At 38.9% G+C, this 20,834-nt stretch overlaps 1 protein-coding gene across 6 annotated transcripts in view; it reads left to right on the top strand.

Annotated features, from left to right (window-relative positions):
- LOC105222583 (cartilage oligomeric matrix protein) overlaps nucleotides 1–18,460 on the top strand; it is a 44,236-nt gene extending 25,776 nt beyond the window's left edge. For 5 of the 6 annotated variants that reach the window (XM_011199967.3, XM_011199966.4, XM_011199968.4 and 2 more), the window contains exons 9-16: nucleotides 11,822–11,943; nucleotides 15,815–16,021; nucleotides 16,086–16,201; nucleotides 16,255–17,030; nucleotides 17,091–17,188; nucleotides 17,247–17,850; nucleotides 17,917–18,050; nucleotides 18,120–18,460. In XM_011199967.3, the coding sequence (XP_011198269.2) occupies nucleotides 11,822–11,943; nucleotides 15,815–16,021; nucleotides 16,086–16,201; nucleotides 16,255–17,030; nucleotides 17,091–17,188; nucleotides 17,247–17,850; nucleotides 17,917–18,050; nucleotides 18,120–18,190 (2,128 nt within the window). In that variant the 3' untranslated portion in view covers nucleotides 18,191–18,460. Of the gene's footprint in view, nucleotides 1–11,821; nucleotides 11,944–12,430; nucleotides 12,735–15,814; nucleotides 16,022–16,085; nucleotides 16,202–16,254; nucleotides 17,031–17,090; nucleotides 17,189–17,246; nucleotides 17,851–17,916; nucleotides 18,051–18,119 lie in introns of those variants that run through there. The other variant, XM_029548812.2, reaches the window with a different exon arrangement.
- Nucleotides 18,461–20,834: the final 2,374 nt, after the last annotated feature.

The following is a 20,834-nucleotide window of genomic DNA, read 5'->3' as shown; positions in this document are numbered from 1 at the left end:
CTTATAGAAGATTGTATCTGCTCGAATACGTTATGCAGATCGAATTATTTTCTCCATGGCTAGATTGAGGAAGTCGCACGATCGAGAGTCTCGTTTGGTATCGATCGACTCTGAGTGGCTATTTCCGATCCTGACGAAGTTTTAGGTACTGCTCAACGTCAGTTTACAGAGCCGTATTAGTTTTGCGGGGAACCAAATTCAGAAACCGCAGCAGAAAGGCAGCTCCTTTTCGTGCTGTCAAAAGCGGCTTTGAAATCGACGAAGAGATGGTGTGTGTCGATTCTCCTTTCATGGTTCTTTTCTAAGATTTGGCGCCTGGTGAATATCTGGTCGGTTGCTGATTTGCCAGACCTGAAGCCACACTAATGATGTCCAAACAGTTTGTTGACGATGGGCTTTCACATGATACGTTCGATAGAACTTTATATGTGAAACTATATTGAGGATGTCTATCCCACGGTAGTTGGCGCAGATTGTGAGATTTCCCTTTTTTGTAGATTGGACAAGCTTATGCATGCTCCTTATCGGTTCTTCGCCGTCGTGCTTAAATAGCTCGGCCGGCAATCCATCGACCCTCGTCGCCTTGCTGTTCTTCAAATGGGTAATTCTTATTTGAAGTTCTTCATGGTCGGGCAATGGAATGTTTGCAACATCGTCATCGATTGGAGATTCGGGTTCACCATCACATTGTCTAATACTTTCGCTGCCATTCAGCAGGCTGGAGTAGTGTTCCCTCCATAATGCTTTTTTTTTTTTAGTATGCTCTAGGCATCAGTCACTAGATCACCTCAGAGGGTTCTACAAGAGTATAGTACCATCTGTTAGTTGCCACATCTTTTCATAGAAATACTTATCCGAGGTTGTTGTTTCCTTTTTATTGGTAGAGTTTTTTTACGTGACGGGTCCCAAATCCAGCTCACAAGCATGTGGAAAGGATGTTTCGCCTTCGTTAGTTCCCTTCAAACGGATGTTTTTTGGCTACCCAGAGGGTACTTGGTTTAAGACCGGAAATCTTAAGCTACTTGAGCTTATGTAAAATAATCTTTTCTGGCCACTCCCAAGTGAATGGCGATCAGAGAACTTTCCTCACTTGCGTGAACTTCTATATATGGCTCCAGTCTCCAATTCAGTAGTCAGGAGCTTGCAATTTTATTATATTTTTTTTCATCTTAACAAAATGACCCAGCCAAAAAATTGACAAAACCCGATCACTACAATATATAGCTCCCATACAATCGATTTCCCACATACTATAGGTATGAGATTTTTTGCCTCAACTACCATAACCTCCCTTAACGACAGCAAATTGCCAAGGCGAATTCTTTTGCCCTGCCATTTACATACCAGCGGATTATCCCAGTTCAGGTGCTAACCGAAACCAGTTTAAATTGTCTGCACAACTTTATGAGCGCACACCTTTTTATCGCCAACTTGCGTATGAATCACGCGGCAGCGCAACCGCGCAGAGCCTTGAGTCCACTTTTTGATGCGATTACAAAAGCAGATGCGCGCAAATGCATATGGCATATGTGTGTGTATGAATGTGGCGTGGAGGCATGTATGCGCTTATGCATTGTATGCTTTTTATGCGAGATCGTAGCTACCAGCTTAATGCATCCCTAATAAAAAGGATCGATAAGCCGCGAGAGTGTTGATTGTTGAACGACGCTGTAAGCAGGTTGTAAATTGCTGTGAAATTAATTTACTTGCCGGTGGAAGGTGTTTTTTATGTCCGCAGGCCAAGAAACAACAAGCGGTCAGCAGCGCAACAGCAACAACAATAAAGCTGCGAAGATATGGCGTTTTTATCAGTTTTGCGCCTGCGTATTTCATGGCAATGAATTGAGCAATCAATGTGCGCGATGTGAGGAGGGCGTGGAGAGGGCGGCGGGAGTGAAGATGTGGCAGATTTGCATATTGCATGCACTTGCCACATAAGTTGCAACATTTTATTAGTGCCACACTTAGGCGATGAGATAAAATGGTTGATGTTGTTGTTGTTCTTATTGTTTTTTGTTTCTACTTTTTTATTGTTTTCCGCTTCCATGCGCCTCATTTAATTGATTTACTGCGGCAATTGAGGCTGTGCGATGTCCAAAAGCTTTTAATATATATTTCGCTTCATTGTTGTTGTTGTTATTTTTTTGAATGTATGTATTTAAAATACAAAAGAAATCATCAGCGCCTCGTTGGCGTTGCTGGCTGGCGTCCGGTCACATATCACCGTTAATGCTTGTTGACATTTACGACGCTGTTGGGCCAATAGTGCATTGCCGGCAACAATAACAATACCAACACACGGCAGCAAGTGCATTAAAGTGGCGTATGTGTGTATGTGCGCTAACAATTTGTTGGTGGCCAAGATTTTATGTAAATCAATTGAGGTTGGGTTAACGATACGAAATGATTGCCGCACAAGCGTTAACAGCGCATACTTGTGGTCGCCGCGATCCGCCTAAACACACACATACATACAAGTAGCGCGCACCTGCACACCTACAAGCTGTTGACTTCACTGCGCCTCGCAAGCAAGCTCGCTTTTATTAGAGCGCAACAACTCGGCGCTTACCTGTTTATGTTGTTGTTGTTGTTGTAACTGCTTTCTGATATCAATTGGTTGCATCTTCATTAAGTACCAACACTGTCTGTTGGCTGCAGCCAACTGATAACACGCAACTTGAAATTTATGTACAAACAAACGCATATATAAGCCGCGTCTCGCTTAGGCTGGGCACACAGTGGCGCAGCGCGCAACGTAAAATCAAAATAAGAAAAACCCGTTAACTCTGGATGCACCGAAGCTTTAATACCCTTCAGAAATAGAAAAGTTTCTTACAAAAACTTGATTTTGAGCGTACAGTTTGTATGGCGTCTATAAGCTATAGTAGTCCGATTTGAACGATTTGTTAGAATATTATAACGTTACTTTTGACAATAACCCATGCCAAATTTCGCGAAAATAACTTGTCAAATAAAAAAGTTTTCCATACAAGAACTTGATTTTGATCTTTCAGTTTGTATGGCAGCTATATGCTATAGTGATCCGAAACAGTTTTCTATACAAAAACTTGATTTCGTAAGTTAAGTTTGTATGACAGCTATATGCTATAGTGGCCCGATATCGGCGGTTCCGACAAATAATTAGCCTTTTGAGAAGAGAAGATCATACACAAAATTTCAGTTTAATAACTCAAAAACTGAGTCGTGCACTGCTCCACTATGTGCCCAACCATAGTCTTCAACGCGATCTACCTGCTCAACTGATTGGCTAACTACTTTCTAACCACAAACTAACTATGCACACTTGTTGTGCTAACTTCTACTAGTACGCTGCCGCTGGCTTATTCCCCGACATGGCGTTAGGGCCGCCAACATATGTACCTTGTGTCGTCTCAAATGCGACTACATTGAATTGATGAAATTTTTTCTCGCGCCACGCCTTCAATTGTGGTTTCACATTACCGCACGTTGCAGCCGCCACAAAAAAGTAAGAGAAGCAAAGCCGTAACAATAACAAAGATGATGCGTTGAAGAAGGTATGCCACACTTAAAGTACCACTGACTGGCTGTCTGTCAGCTGGAGTGCCTATGAATTTCTTGACTTTTATTGCGTTCATCGTAATTTATGCGTAAATACGGTACGGCCGACCGAGAGCAGCCAATCCAGTTACTTAGTACCGTAGTAAACGTATGGAGCATATAAATCTTGCAACTAACTGTACAACATATACGCCCTCTAATTTTCATGCCACAGCGTCGTAAAATTAGGAAAGTAAACCAGCTGACTTGCGCTTAGTTCGCGGTCCAAGGAAAACGTAACGGCGGATTACTGCAACAAAGAAGCAGTGTCTGTGGTGCCAGAGAGTATAATTTTCAAGAGACATCTCTACTACTGCGAATTCTACTTTGGCAATGCAAATAGTAGCTACTTATTCATTGCAGGTTAAATGGATTTGTAACTAAGAAAGAAATCCTATCTTGAAAAGGCTGATATTTTGCGTAACGGACCACAATTATTTCTACTCAAACCATCAAGCCGTTTCGTAAATTACCAGTACTTCGGAACTCTAAGCATAACTGAGATTTCTTCATATTCCGAAAACGATTTGGAGCTTTGGTCTTACGACAACTGATTACTTCATCGAAAACTGGATCTGGAAGTATGTGGATCTATCCGAATGAGATAAAAACTATATATATCTAGCTTCGAAGACCGAAGACCGATCGGACTCGTTGTTCACAATCCTTTATGTTACCAGGTAGGTCTCGGGAATACACCCAGAGTTTCATATTTAACAGCTTCGTAAAAGTCGGGAAATAAGTTCAAAGACCTCAAACTATTAGCCTGCACTACGAAGACATACTGCCTCTGATGTTTCTGAGTCATCACTCCCAATAACTGGTATTTTTTAACTTCCGCAGATCCTATGACCTCTATCTGTTTACTCAGTCATACCGAAACCCTTTGAGCTCACTACCATCCATACGTAAGGTGGCATTTTCGCTGGGTTCCTGGGTAGAAGGAATGAAATCCCCAGTACCATCCATACGTAAGGTGGCATTTTCGCTGGGTTCCTGGGTAGAAGGAATGAAATCTCCTGAAAAATTCGGATATTTACACAGCAAAATCGTTCACTACTTCAGCTTTTTCCAGGTTAGACAAAGAGGTGAATTAAAAGACAACGGCTATATCGGTTAGGTTTTGTCGTACGAATGAACGAAAACACGAAAAAGCTCTGAGAGTATTCGACGGAGTATCCGCAGGAGGAAGCAGAAAAAGAGGAAGACCTCCACTCGGTTGGAAAGACCAGGTGGATATGGATCTGGTTACACTTGAAACCTCAAGGTGTAAATGAAGTACTTTTGAACCCCTGCCCTGGAAATTAATATTTTGTTGCAAGACTGATTCCATAGGCTTTGATTAAGAGAACTGTTATATCATTGCTCATCTTGATTGACTGGAACTCATGATTATTTGGATATCTAGCTGATTTTCAGAACTTCGGTTAAAGAATACCACAGACAGATGGAGTAAATCGCCTTGATACTCTTCGAATAAAATGTAAATGCTGGCGTATCTTATCCTTCCCTAAAGGCGTGTGAAAATAACCGTGAATCTATATGAATCAGAGCTCAGTGGGATCTTACTTTCACGAGGAGTTCTTGAGGAGAGAACGTACTATTTCAACGGTACTATCGATGCTTGAAAAAGACATTCAGATCAAAGAAATGTCTTGTAAAAAATCATTCAAAGTTTATTTGAAGGTATTTAAAAAGGTAAAAATAAACTTACGGAACTTCGAAAGGCGCCGAATACTGGACCAACGTTATCAAAGTAAACCGTCTATGAAAAAAGCAGAATCTCTGGCAATAATAAGTGGACATAAAAGTCCAACATTTTTGCGGAATTCTTTGTCTCACTTCGAAATTTTCGTACAATGTAATTTGACAACGAAACGAAACAAAATTAACCCCATCCAATTGATCTTAAGGCATTAAGTGCAATACACACTTTTTTCGGCGATTTAACTTCTTCAATTTGCCACTTGTATGCCGTCACCTCTGCAGCGTGCTCTCAAGTCGACCCATGACTGCAAATGGTCCGCCTAAGTGGCCAAATGTGTTAAGTGGCTGAATGACTCTGCGCTGTCGCTCTACCTTTCGTGGTGTCCGTCCGCATGCTGACCACGCCGCGTCACACAACCGTCCACATACAACACACCTTCCTACTTAACCAAGTGTGTTTGCCTATTTGTTGGCTCGTGGTACATATCGCATGCACAATTCACTTTGGCTTGGGCGCAACCAACCGTGCATACATATCGGTGCATCTCATTGCAATTACCTCCGTCATTTCGTCATTTATTTGGTTGTTCGTGCTATTGTACATTTATCGCCTGTGGCATTGCGTAGGTGTTTATACTTTGGGTCGATGTCTCAAGCTTCCAAAATACCGTAGCGGTCACTAATGCTAAGTTGTGTAGTGTGTAAAATTCGTATTTGCCGGCTGCTTGAGTTTATTTAGCATTTCCGAAGCACGTGTCGTAGTTCCAAACAGTTAAAGGGGTGGCTATAAGCTGATGTACTGGAACCGATCGTTAAATGATGGACCACAAATTTTAGCACTAGGATTTTTGACCCAGTAGTAGTAAAGTGTGCAGAAAAGAGATACGTATATATAGAGACTTACTAGGGAAAAATTCGGCCGTTTTCTCTAATTTCATAGCTTGAAACAGTTTATGTTCCGATTTTCCACCTTAAGCTCGACAACGTTGCATATTTATAGCTCAAGACTATCCAACTGAAGCTCCCGTATCTGCGACTTCTAAGTGAAATTGTATCACGGAAGATTTGAAATATACAGATTGCTTGAGATTTTGTCTTCTGAATAAAGATGTCCATCAATAAACCAACCTTTCTCTAGACGGTCGGGTGTATTCAACTGCAGGTTAGGTTAGTTTAGTTCCTAGCGCTGATGTTAGCACCAAAGGTAACGCAGCATCCAACTTTGGCAGCTGTGAATGCTGGTCCTTACTTGGTATCAGTAACCTCATACCTCATAGATAATCAATCCCTGCAACGTCGCCAATTTCGCCGAAAGTATTCCGAGATGTTTCTATCGCGAAGTTTCAACCTCAGCGTGCCCAGAGCTGAACAGTTGAGAAGAAATTGTATAGATAATTCAATATCTCCTTTTTCATACAGCTTTGACTCGTTGGGACATAACTGAACCGAACCTGGATTTATATCTAATTAAGGACGGCTAAACGTACCCAAACAACGTCAAATTGTCTGAAATTGATATTAGTCGTCCCAATAAATTTGTGGCATGATCTCTGTCGATATCTGACGGTATTTTTGATCCATGCCTTAAAGTTCTGGGCATCACATTCTATTTTTGTATTCGTGATTACCCGACATATTAGCCTATTTGCCTTACCTGAGCTAGTCCATGTGAAAAGATCCAATAACCCAAATATAATAAATTCTAGAAAACTCAACTAAAATTCATAGGAATAGATAAGGAATGTGTCTAATTTCAAAACAGTACGTGAACTCAAAGTCCTCTCGAGACGAACAAAGACCAAATTTTACAAGTCAATCATCGTTTCCGGCCTGCTACATGATGAAGAGGCAGGTCCGATGACAACATGTGATGAGTCGGCTTGACCTTTATTGGGGAGAAAGGTTCTGCGGGAGATTTATGATCCTTTACGCATTAGAAATGGCGAATATCGCAGTCAATGGAACAATGAGCTTCGAGATATACGACGACATTGACTTAGTTCAGCGAATTAAGGGACAGCAGCTACACTGGCTAAGTCATGTTGTCCGAATTGATGAAAATGCTCTAACTCTGAGAGTATTTGACGCAGTACTCGCTCGAAGAAACAGAGGAAGGCCTGGACTTTGTTTGGACATTCTTCGTTTGACATTGCTTATTGAAGTCTTGGTCCAAGTTTAACAAAAATAAAAGGCATTCTGCCTACAATAGTCCCTCTTCTGATGCATAACGGCCAAAAGAGTAGAGGTTGTATTACTCTCTCTACTACTTCTTTTTCCCTCTCTCCCTCATCTAACGTCTTGAGACTTGTCTTATGCCGAAGCGTAAATGCCAGTGCTCACTCCCTTTCCCGTTAACATCTAGATAGTATACATATGTATGCATATGTACATATATATATGAAAGTTTTTATATCAGCATGACTGTATGCTTCCAGCGCATTGCGGGCATTTCATATGCATGCCAACAAAATTGTGTAGGTGAACTTGTTTACCAACAGATCATATTGTGATATGCATCAGTGAAAACACGGGATTTCAACGGCTGGCGCTTGATGCATGTAAACGCGCTTTTTTATAAACCCAGCACAAGCATTATTGTAAACATATATAGATATGTATGCATATGCAACCAACAACGCGGTTAATTGCTCAATTAAAACCAGTACATTTTTACAGCTATATAGACGATATAAGTTGGTGGAAAAATTGTTAACAGTTTTATGGGAATTTTTACCCCAGAGGAGCACTAGCGCTGATTGGAAGTTATGATTTTTATATGAACGGTGGTTAGTGTAGTTGATTTGTGGCTTATTTTACAATCAATTTGACTTGCAAGCTTAAATTCCCAGCTAACTGAACTAGACTGAAGACTCAAGACGACCAAAGCAGCTCAAAATTGTACGCTTTCCTTTAAAAAATTTGATATATTTGGGGTAATTATTTCTTGTTAAAGCTTTCAATATTACTTGATTAACCTTTTTTAGGAGAAAAGGGTTTAGAATTCGATGGCAATGCGCTTACTTTGTTCTTTCTTTAATTTGTTCTCTTCACCACTAAATTTCGAATCAATATTCTTCATCGATGGCTATTTCAAATCTTTTCAAGGTCAACAGTTCAAACTGAGGCTTTTTTATAAGACTGTTATCGACTCACATATGTATACATACACATACATAAGTGTCTTCCCAATTACCTTGCAGGCTGATCGTAATTTATTTGGACTGCGCGCACAGTTTCCCACGTTGCTTTACATGTTTCTTTCTTCGTTTTTGGGTTATTCTTAGCGGCGTATCAAAAGCGCTTAGCGCTAACGCCTTCAACCCACGCGCTATTTTGATATATGCATATGCATTCGGTTATTTTCATATAATCATAATCACTTTTTCTATAGTCTTTCGTTATTTTATTTCGCTATTGTATGAAATCCTTTGTTTAGCTTTTGCCAAAGTAGTCCTCTTCGCTTCAGCTTTGTTTTCGTTGCGCCTGCGGCTTATTGGTTACACACAGCCCACATGCATTTTTAATAAACACGATTTACACATTGCCATTAATGAAATTCCAATTATCTGCGCTGAGCTGAAGGATGCCATAAATTTCGCGCATGTGTGTCAAACACTGCGGTAAATTTGTAGGTAATTTGGAGAAAAAAAATTATACCAAAAGTTTATACCAAATACATACTTTTTTTTAATCTATGCCAAAATGTAATATCATACTTTAACTAAATTCCAAAAAAAAAATTATGTCGGTAGGAAAAAAATTTAGACCAGTTTTATTACTAATATGTATATTCCAAAAAACTTTCCCAAAGACGTGGTTGTTTATAATTTTTACAAATTTATGCTATAAAGCATTAGACTGCTTTAACGAAATTTTGTGAAGTTTATACCAGTAGTAAAATTTTTATACCAGATGTAGATTGAAGAACGCAATAAATTTTTGCACATGCGTGGTAGATACTGCAGTAAATTTGTACCTAAATTAAGGAAAAAAGTTTTACCAAATTTATGCCAAAATTTTATACCAAATATTTTTTTTCTTTATGCTAAAAAGTGAAAGCATACTTCAACTAACTTTAAAAAAAGTGTATTCTAGTATTTAAAAAATTATACCAGATATACATATTTTTACCAATATATTCCAAAATTTTTACCATGAAGGTGTTGGTTTATAATTTGCACAAATGTATGCGAAAAAGCCATATCAACCTTTAAATTATCATTTAAAAAATTTATACCAGTATTAAAAAAATGCATACCAGATGTAGGCTTGCATCCGTAAAGAATTTTCTCATATGTATGTTAAACACTGCGGTAAATTTATATCCAAATTGAAGAAAAAATTATAACAAACTTATGCCAAAGTTTAAACCTAATAACTGTTATTCATTTATGCTAAAAGTCATATTTACAAATGTTTGCCGGAAAGTAAAGCCGTATTTCAATTGAGTTTTTACAGAATTTATATTTACTGCTGGTAAAAAAAATTTGGTATACAAATTTGGTATACATTTTTAATACCAGTTATATTTTTACAAACATATGTATGTTTATACCCCGTAAATTTATAGCAAAAAAGTGTACCTAAAATTTATAACACACGCGCAACAATTTTTAAAATAACTTTATACCAATTTTAATAAATTTTTCAAAATTAAAAACATAAAAATCTACCGAACTCGAAGTACACAATTTAGTTACAACTTCTAAAATTATGTTAAAATTAAATTCTTAGTTAGATTTTCGTTCTACAATAAATATAAAATCTATACCAGAGTTACTATAAATTTATACCAAATTTTTATTTTATTTGGAAAATTCTTTACACAGTTTTTTATAAACTTGAGTAGTATATAAGATATTTTTTGGAGCAATTTATACCAGATTTTCAATATTTTTATACCAGATTTTTATTTAATTTGCAAAGTTCTTGGCCTTAATTATTATAAACTAGAACAGTAGTGTGTATGAAATTTATGGCAAAAATACCAGGCTTTCAATAAAATATACCAGATTTGTATTAAATTTGGGAAATTCTTTAAATAAATTATTATAAACTCGAACTGTAGTGTATATAAAATTCAAGGCGAAAATTTATACCAGACTTTCAGTAACTTTATACCAGATTTCTTATTTTTTATTTACGAAATTTGTGGCATAAATTATTACCAAACTCAAACTATAGTGTGTACAAACTGACAGCCAAATTTCCAACGCAAAATTTTTACCACATGGAAATTCTGAATTTTGTTATCACAACTGCTTTCAGACGACTAATGCAATATCGACAGAAAAATAGTTTAGTAAAGCAGCATAGACGAACACGGTCCAAAATGGTGGCAACCCCACAGTAAGAATCTCTTTAAACCGAAAATTTAGCCAGTTTGAACTCCGAATAATGAATATCAATATCAAAGGCGCTATTTTGTAAGAGAAGAGTCTGTCGAGAAATTCACCATATCCTTGATTTGGTTAATACAATAAGTAAGAAACTCATATATAATTTTATTAATAATATTTAATTGGATTGGTTTTTGTAAGACTAATAAATAGTTAAAAGAACTCGTGGAAATGGTAAAATTTCCATATAGCCGAATTTTAAAAGAAAAAAAGGTGGCAACCCTATACTAATAAACTGGCTGTGAAGGTTCGAAAAGAATACTTTGTAAAGGTGGAGTATAGTTAGATCTTCAAATCTTATTTTATCTTTGATTTTGTAAAACTAAAAATTGATCAAAAGATTTTATGGAAGTGGTAGAGTTCTTATATATCCCAAATTTTATATAATAGTCTGAAAAAGTGGCAACTCTATAACAAAATCTGTTTGTAGAAAAGATTTAACGAAATTCATCAGCTCAAAAAAGTTGTTTTAAGACAATTAGTATAGAAAAATCATATTTCCCAAAAAATGTCTATCGATCTGGCAACAACGAACTCAAAACTGCAATACTTTTGCACACACATTTATGAGTTCACCTAAGCTGCCTAACTCATACAAACTGTTTACTATTTCTTTACATAACTCTTCTTTAGCGTCTCTCCGCCACCGCTAGTACGCTGCCGCTTACATTGTGCCCGCTTTATGAAAGTTAATTTCCTTTTCTACTAATTCTTCGTGGCCTTTTGCTGCATCCACCCAGTATTCACACGTGTGTGAAATATGCGAAGTTCATGTGAAAATCACCTTTCAGCTTATTGTGTCTGTCATAAGCGCTGGCGTGCAGCTAACGCGCGACTGCCAAGATCATTTATAATGCCAGCCAATATACCTATTGTGTTGTTGTTGTTGTTATTGTTACTGTTGTGCTGTCAAACGTGCTAACACACGGCAAATGAATACATAGTGACATGCATGAATATGTATAGGTGTGTATGTGTTTTTGTTTGTGTGCATATGCTTGGAACCATCAAGTGCTCTGCGCTGCCACTTTATTTTGTTTTCATTGTTTTTGTGCAGCGCTACAAAATTCTTATTTACACTTTGCTTTTATTTATTATTTATTGTTATTATTGTTGTTGTTGTTTTGCTGTTGCAGAGGCGTTCAGTGTCACGATACATTGAATGGTGCGCAGTGTGATGCCTGTCCCATTGGCTATGAAGGTGATGGACGTACTTGCAGCAAGCATAATCCCTGTGTGGATGGACCATGTCCCTCGGGTGAGTACCAAATATTTTTTGTTGTTGTGTTTTTGCTTTATTTTTCTTTCTCACTGCTTACAAATATGTTTTTGAGCCGTGGTTGTTATTATTGTTGTTGCACATTCCTTCAACGTTCCTTCGACCGTCTGTCAATCGATGATTTATGATATTGGCGAATTCTCTTCAAAATGTAATAATTTGTGTTGACGGCGTGCGAGCGTCCGAGCGCTTGACACCCGAGGCGCGATCTTTTTTCGGCCATAAAACGGGTGTTAATTGATTTTTTATTTTCGCGAAATTAGCAGTTGCTCAGTATTTTATGAGGTTAAGACGGCCGCAAGAGCCACACACATATAATATGAGGGTCTTTTATAGTCACACATACCCACATACATACATGTATGCCGCCCAGCACAGTCACTTTCGTTTATTTCGCTCAGAATTTGCAACTTTAAGCACTAATTTATGTCTTTTTTCTCTTCTTTATTTTGTTGTTGTCACGCAGGTAACTTTATAGTGCCCATCCAAAGCGTTCAACAATATCAGCGCGAAACGAAATATATGCGAAAGTATTCAACAAAGCACGCATAAATTGCCTGGCAATTACTAAAAACGCCAATAATATTGGAATTGTGGCAAAGCAGCAGTTGTTGTAGACAGGCAGATGTGCAGGCAACCAATTAATACAGAAAATGGAAATTGTGTATTTTATTAGTATCGATAATTCTTAACTTTTAATGTTGCTTAAAATTGTATTTATAATTGTAAATTATGTGAAGTTTAATAAAAAAAATCTATTTTACTCTAAATAGTTGCGCATTTAATTAAGAATACAAGGATACTCGATTCCATTTTCACAATTTCTGCATATTTCCATTTTCTGTCCTGATTCGTTACACTGTATAGCTGTTGAGGTCATAAGTTCCACATATGGCTTAAAATTAATATAAAGGGTGATTTTTTAAGAGCTTGATAACTTTTTAAAAAAAAAAACGCATAAAATTTGCAAAATCTCATCGGTTCTTTATTTGAAACGTTAGATTGGTTCATGACATTTACTTTTTGAAGATAATTTCATTTAAATGTTGACCGCGGCTGCGTCTTAGGTGGTCCATTCGGAAAGTCCAATTTTGGGCAACTTTTTCGAGCATTTCGGCCGGAATAGCCCGAATTTCTTCGGAAATGTTGTCTTCCAAAGCTGGAATAGTTGCTGGCTTATTTCTGTAGACTTTAGACTTGACGTAGCCCCACAAAAAATAGTCTAAAGGCGTTAAATCGCATGATCTTGGTGGCCAACTTACGGGTCCATTTCTTGAGATGAATTGTTGTCCGAAGTTTTCCCTCAAAATGGCCATAGAATCGCGAGCTGTGTGGCATGTAGCGCCATCTTGTTGAAACCACATGTCAACCAAGTTCAGTTCTTCCATTTTTGGCAACAAAAAGTTTGTTAGCATCGAACGATAGCGATCGCCATTCACCGTAACGTTGCGTCCAACAGCATCTTTGAAAAAATACGGTCCAATGATTCCACCAGCGTACAAACCACACCAAACAGTGCATTTTTCGGGATGCATGGGCAGTTCTTGAACGGCTTCTGGTTGCTCTTCACCCCAAATGCGGCAATTTTGCTTATTTACGTAGCCATTCAACCAGAAATGAGCCTCATCGCTGAACAAAATTTGTCGATAAAAAAGAAAAGAACCGAACACTGATTTTGGTAATAAAATTCAATGATTTGCAAGCGTTGCTCGTTAGTAAGTCTATTCATGATGAAATGTCAAAGCATACTGAGCATCTTTCTCTTTGACACCATGTCTGAAATCCCACGTGATCTGTCAAATACTAATGCATGAAAATCCTAACCTCAAAAAAATCACCCGTTATCTGAGCAATCGGTTGTATGGACACTTTATGCCGTAGTCAACATATCTTCATAAATTTTCTTGTCCACGTTGAATTTCACGCACTAAGTAGTTCAAATGTTACAATCAAGTTCTGTATACAACATCATTCAAATGACCTCCACGAGTTCTTCTGCATGAAACGAATTCCATGAACCCAAGTTTCGAGTACTTTTTCCACTAAACCAAATGAATGTTGGCCTCAAAAACTTAAAGAAAGTCTGGCTTATTGCCAAAAACCAATTATTTCAAATAACCCCACAAGAAGTTGTCTAATGGTGTTTGATTGATTGATTGATTGATAAACGAGGTATGCAACGCGATCTTAGGTTATTGGTCCCTTTCCTAAATCACAAGGATATTGATAAAGTCCAATGTTCTGCTGGCTGCTAGCGAAGCGATGTGGTCCCCATTCGGAAACAAGGGCCTTAAATCTACGTCTTCAGACTGCTGTACAGTCAATTAGCCGGTGTTCTGGTGTTTCAGGCTCCCTGTACGCAAAAAGCTGGGCCCATGTTGTGTGAATGCTTCTTGAGCTTCCAGTAGCTATGTAATGTAAAATGCGACCGGTATGTAGTCTGAGCTTTCCTCTAGGGAGGTCAGTTGTCATATTTACACCTAATGAGACTGTACCCCCAATAGCAATTTGGCAAGCCGCTTACCTATCTCTGCCTATTCCTTCTTCCTTACGGAGCAACTCCTTTATGGTATGGAGGTCCACTTCATTCAGGTTTTACCATGTTAGTGGATGTTGCGGAGTGGGCGAGCTCATCAGCCAATTCATTCCTGGCTATACGGGTGCCGGGCACGCAGATAAGGTACGTTTGGTTACGTTCCGGTAGACTATCCAGCTGTTTTCTACGCTCCTGCACCAGTAGAATTTTGATCTCATAGGTAGAGATTGCTTCAATTGCCGCTTGACTTTCGCTAAGTATTTATGTTCATTGTTGTGTTAGAGGTTTATCACCTTGCACCGACTTATTGCAAAGACCTCTGCCTGATAAATACCCGGAAAACTTCCCATAGCTATTTAGAGCTTGGTGTGTGGTCCTGCGACCTCTGCACCGATTCCCTCGTCGTTTTCCAACCGTCAGCGTACCACTTAATCGTACTATTCCTAAGCAGTAGCTCGAGAGTGGGATCATTCCATTCAGGGTAACCTTGAATATCTTGGTGAAGTTAACCCTTTTAGTAATGCTGTCCCTTAGGAGAAGGTCCAATGGTATAGTACCACTTAACTTTTTCATCCGCTGGGACGAGATTACCTTACTTTTGCCACACCATTCTGCCGTCATTTGTAGAAGTGTGTGCTTGGCTAAGGTCGGGTCAACATGCTGCTTCCACCGCAGAGGCTCCTAATGGAGTTAAATCACAACTATTTCTATTCAATGTCACAATTTCTTGAAATAATCGCAGCTCCAAGCTTTCCTCGCAATAATTCAGTAGTTTTTCGTATTGTGTGGCACGTAGCCCCTTCTTGCTGAAACTAGATGTCGTCAAGATCTAACTCTTCAGATTGCGCCCATAAAAACTTGGTTATCATCGATCTATACCTCTCTTCACTGACAATAACGTTATCACTAGCTTCATTTCCAAAAGAGAAGTGACCGATTTAGGTGAAAAAAAAACGATTGTTCTAGTCAGCCGATCTTGATGAGTTTCACAGAATACTTTGCTGCCTGGTCAAAATTTCATGTGTGTGTGCATGTATCCATCAAGTATTAGGTTTGATAAACCAAATAAGATCGTCCGGTTTTTAGTCCGAAAGAACACTGAAAGCTTAAGCCGTAATAAGATGCGGTTTAAACCGGTTTGAATAACTGGAACAAGATACTTGCGATCTAATCTAGTTTGAATAACTGGAACAAGAGACTTTAGTCGGAAAAAGTTTGGTTAAAACAAAAATTGTCAACACGAAATATATATATAAGTATATATATATATATAGTATATATTAAATTGATCTATTTTATCTCCAAATTTTATAGGCGTCGAGTGCGTAGAAATGGACTTCCCACCATACTTCCGTTGTATACCTTGCTCACCTGGTACACACATGAATGGCACGAAATGTCATGACATCAACGAATGCGACATTTATCATCCTTGCGACCCGAAAACGGAATGTATAAACCTTAACCCCGGTTTTCGCTGTGAGCCTTGCCCACACGGCTTCGATGGAATTCACAGCAGAGGTAAAAGTTTGAAACAAAATAAGTATAAGAGAATTATCTAAGCTCCGTCCCACATGTATTAAAGGTTTTTATTTGGAATATATTGCGCCTGATTTTCGTAAGCAAACTTGCAATGACATTGATGAGTGCGCAAAAGGTTTGGACCGCTGTCATGCGCACTCGGTCTGCGTAAATACGATTGTAAGTTCGCTGACTACTTAAACGATGAAACGCTAAAGTTTTTCGATTTACAGGGCTCATATCAATGCAAGTGTGTCGATGGCTATTTCGCGAATGGTACGAACGTTTGCTTGCCCACATCAGATATGTGCCCTGATGGCACTATTTGCGATCACAATGCGTACTGCCAGCTAACGGATAACTTTAAGTATACCTGCAAATGCAATGTCGGCTGGGCTGGCAATGGTTTCGTCTGCGGACGTGATCGTGATCTCGACGGTTGGGCGGACTTTGACTTAGACTGCGGTGATGTACGTTGTAGACGTGATAATTGTCCGGATTTGCCGAACTCGGGACAGGAAGATGCCGATAATGATGGCATTGGTGATGGTTGTGACGATGATGCGGACGGTGATGGTGAGAAGAATGATAAAGATAATTGCCCATATGATTACAATGACAATCAGTCGGACTCGGATCACGATGGTGTGGGCGATGCGTGCGACAATTGTCCATTCGTGCCGAATCGTAAGCAATTAGACTCGGATCACGATGGTATGGGTAATGATTGTGATGAGGATATGGATAACGATAATATAGCGAATATGTACGATAACTGTGTGACAATACCGAATCCGAATCAGTCCGATGTGGACAACGACGGTATAGGTGATGCTTGTGATAACTGCCCGACCATACCGAATCCGTCACAGGAGGACCGAGACAGCGATCTGGTAGGTGATGCGTGCGACTCGGATATTGATGGCGATGATGACGGCGTGCAGGACAGTGAAGACAATTGTAACTCTATTAGTAACTCTGATCAGTTGGACACCGATGGTGATGGCAAGTGAGTATGAGATATGAGCAATGCTGGTAGTATTTTATTACTGTCGTTTGTTTTTGGCAGAGGTGACGCGTGTGATGATGACATGGATGGGGATGGCATACCGAATCACCGCGACAACTGTCCCTTGGTACGAAATCCCGATCAGACGGACTTAAACCGTAAGTATCAGTATATCGGTGCTTTCAACAAATTATATCTAAATATTATGCTAAACAGACAACGGTAAGGGCGACATTTGTGAATACGATGAGGACGAGGATGGCACGCCCAACTTTATTGATAACTGTCCCAACAATTCCATGATATATTCAACGGACTTCCGCACAATCCGTTCAGTTATACTCGATCCGGAAGGTGATGCACAACGCGATCCCAATTGGGAAGTGCACGCCAATGGCTCCGAAATCGTACAAACACTGAACAGTGATCCCGGCTTGGTGGTAGGACACGACGCTTTTGGTGGCGTCGACTTTGAGGGCACATTCTTTGTTAACGATGACACAGACGACGATTATGTGGGCTTCATATTCAGTTATCAGAGCAATCGCAAGTTCTATGTGGTTATGTGGAAGAAGGCCGCACAGACATATTGGGAATCAACACCATTCCGCGCTTCTTCGGAGCCGGGGATACAGATTAAGTTGGTCGATAGCATAACAGGACCTGGTTCAATGCTGCGTAATAGTCTCTGGCACTCAGGCGATACGCCAGATCAAGTTAAGTTACTGTGGAAGGACCCAGCGAATGTAGGTTGGAAAGAGAAAACTTCGTATCGCTGGTCGCTGTTGCATAGACCGGCGATCGGCCTAATACGCTTGAGGTATGAGGTGTTTGTCTGGGTATTTTAAGTAATTGAAGTCTTTAATACATTCTTGATAACTTACAGGATGTATGAAGGCGAACATTTGATCTTGGACTCGCATAACATCTATGACTCTACATTGAAAGGTGGACGCCTCGGCGTTTTCTGTTTCTCGCAGGAGATGATCATTTGGTCGGACCTAATTTACAAATGCAACAGTGAGTATCTGCATTGTCTCCCAAGATTTTATGTTTTAGAATACTTTAACCCATAACTCCTTCCCTTAGCGCGCGTTCCTGCCCTCATTTACAACGAGTTGCCGCACCAACTCAAGCAGAAGGTGGATGTGGATAGATAGGCAGTACCGAGCAGTATTCCCTTATTGCTTGCTGTCCCGTTTGGGTGAGCTTGGTTTGGCTGGAGTTGCTTGCCGTAGTAATTAATTTTTTTTGTTGAAGGTATTATTGGTGTCATGGCACCGAGCTTACTTTAATACATATTATTTCCATAAAACAGCGATACTACCATAACCGAGAATGTTTTTAAAATGTTATAATATGTACTATGTTCTTATAATAAGTGAAACACACAACTAAATAAATTATTTAATAAAAGTTTTTGTAAACTACACACTAAACCCTATGAAAACGTGTTTCTTTTGGTCAGAATTCTTCGGTCATACAAGGTCTATACCCATATGAGCCACAGATCGCGACTGAAGGTATTAGTTTGTATAGGGTCGCAGTCGTCTATAGTCAGTTAAGAATATATATATCATGTTTCCTATGTAAAATTATGAAAGAGCGATTTTTAAAATCTAGACTAGCTTAGGTTATGCTTCTGTTAAAAGGGCAAGACAAGGCAGACGCTTGGAGCACTAAGAGAAGCAGCCCCGTTTTACTGATGGCCATATAATTCTCGAGGGTCTATGCTGCAGATGGCAAATCTAATATTTCAAGTTCCTCCTCCTTAAAAAAATATTCAGCATTTTAACTTAATACCAATGTTATCTTTTTCAACTCCATATTCTCGTACCAAATCCGGGATTAACGAAAAATCTATGCTGTAAGATGCCGCTTGACATTTTTGCATCCCGTTTCTTCCCATTACTACCGATTTTCGAAATCCTACAGAGTTGATTCTAAATCCGATCCCCAATATTGTGTCGCCTCCAGAGAGAGGTTGGAAAGGAACGAGGTAGATGAAGGCGTAGGGACAAGAACATATGGTACACGGATGGCTCCAAAATAGATAACCGAGTGGGAGATAGAGTCTTCTCTGCAAAACTAGATACCAAAATTGTCTTTCGTTCACCAGACCACCGTAGTGTTCAAGCGGATATTACAGTAATGAAAGAAAGCTTTCTTATTCTGACATGGAGTATGCTTAAAATGAGGAGAATATCTATATATAGAGATAGCCAGCTGGCTTTGAGATCACTAAAGTCTTTTAGGGTTTCGTCTAAGTTAGTGAAAGAGTTCCTTGATATCTTAGTGGAACGAACTTCTCACTTCACGATAAATCTGCAATTGGTCCCGGATATATTCATCATATACCAAGGAACAGTGAAGCAGAAAAACTAGCAGAAGAACTAGCCATAATAGGCACTACCCTTCAATTATACTCCGAAAAAGTGGGATATTTTATGACTCTGTCTACTTACTGATATATAATCGACAAACATGTTATAAATTTAGCTAAGTCTCGGTAGAATCAATCCCTGACTTTCTTAACAAGCAAGCAAACGAGACATGAACGGAATATGACCCGGACACGCCGACTATAAAAATAATTATACGAGAATTTCATTAAAAGAATTTCAGTAAGAGAACTAACCACTCTGTAAAAGGCAGACATGGAATAGACTAGAAAAGTCTTATAACGACTATTGTAGAAACTGTGAGGTGGTAGAAGAAGAGAAGACTATCAACCACATTCTATGGAAGCGCAACTATCGGTCGAGAGTTTCATGACAACCTCTCGGAGGTAGCTCGGATTAGTCTTTACATCAAACTTCATCAGAAGCACGGCGTGGTTCAGAGAGGAGCCAACAAAGTTAGATGATTGTAATTTCGGTGGTATCATAAAGGAATATATGCGTCGCGAGACGGCTACTCTACCTACGTACCTACAAATTTGCCTAAATATATAAGTATATATGCACCCTTTTGCTTTACCTCGGATTCATCTCAGAAACCATAAAATCATATATCCTTCCTTTTAGAGCACATTCCACAAAAACTTTCAATTCAGACCTACTTTTTTATTATCCATTCGTGTCTTGCCGTCGAGGGATTTACATTTAATCAGACATTTTCCCAATAACTCAAATATGGCATATTATTTGACGATCTTCACCTCGTTCGCTGTTGGTTGAGATAGCTGACTCTCTAATGATATCAAACAGAAAGCTCTGTGCAAAAGGGGTGAAACAAAAACTGTAAAGATGCTTTTGGTATGGATCTCATAACATTGAACTTTGAATTGATGACTCTGAGCAGTGTTTAGAGCTAGTTGTTCATAATAATTCCAAAATATGCTGTCGACGCCGAAGTCTAATCGAGCATTATCTACGAAAATTGCATCTAAATTTTAGTTGAAGAAGGAATAAATTTGCATAACTGTCTGGTAGAGAAAAAGCCCAGCATATTCTCTTGAGCTGACTACATTTTTCACTTCACAGATCACAAGCTAACTAATTCTAGAGACCGAGGACTCCAATCAGCAAATTGTCTTATCATCGGCTCGTCACAATTTTGAATTGTTGATTCTAAACATTTTAGCTTAGAAGCTAGGTATTTGAAGGATCTGTACAAAATAGTGTGAGGTGAGCTTAAACTGTACCAAAAATAACGAACATTTGTCTGAGTTATGTTTAAGGTTGATCATTCGTAATAAAGCCGAAATATGGCGTCAACTCATGGTCATAGTCCGGTCGAACATCACCTTTGAAGACTATGTAAATGTTTTAGTTAAGGACGGATTTCAACTACTATTTTGTA

The sequence above is a fragment of the Bactrocera dorsalis genome, chromosome 3 (genome assembly GCF_023373825.1).
Source record: "Bactrocera dorsalis isolate Fly_Bdor chromosome 3, ASM2337382v1, whole genome shotgun sequence".
Lineage (NCBI taxonomy): Eukaryota > Metazoa > Arthropoda > Insecta > Diptera > Tephritidae > Bactrocera > Bactrocera dorsalis.
This window is presented reverse-complemented; position numbering and strand designations above follow the sequence as displayed.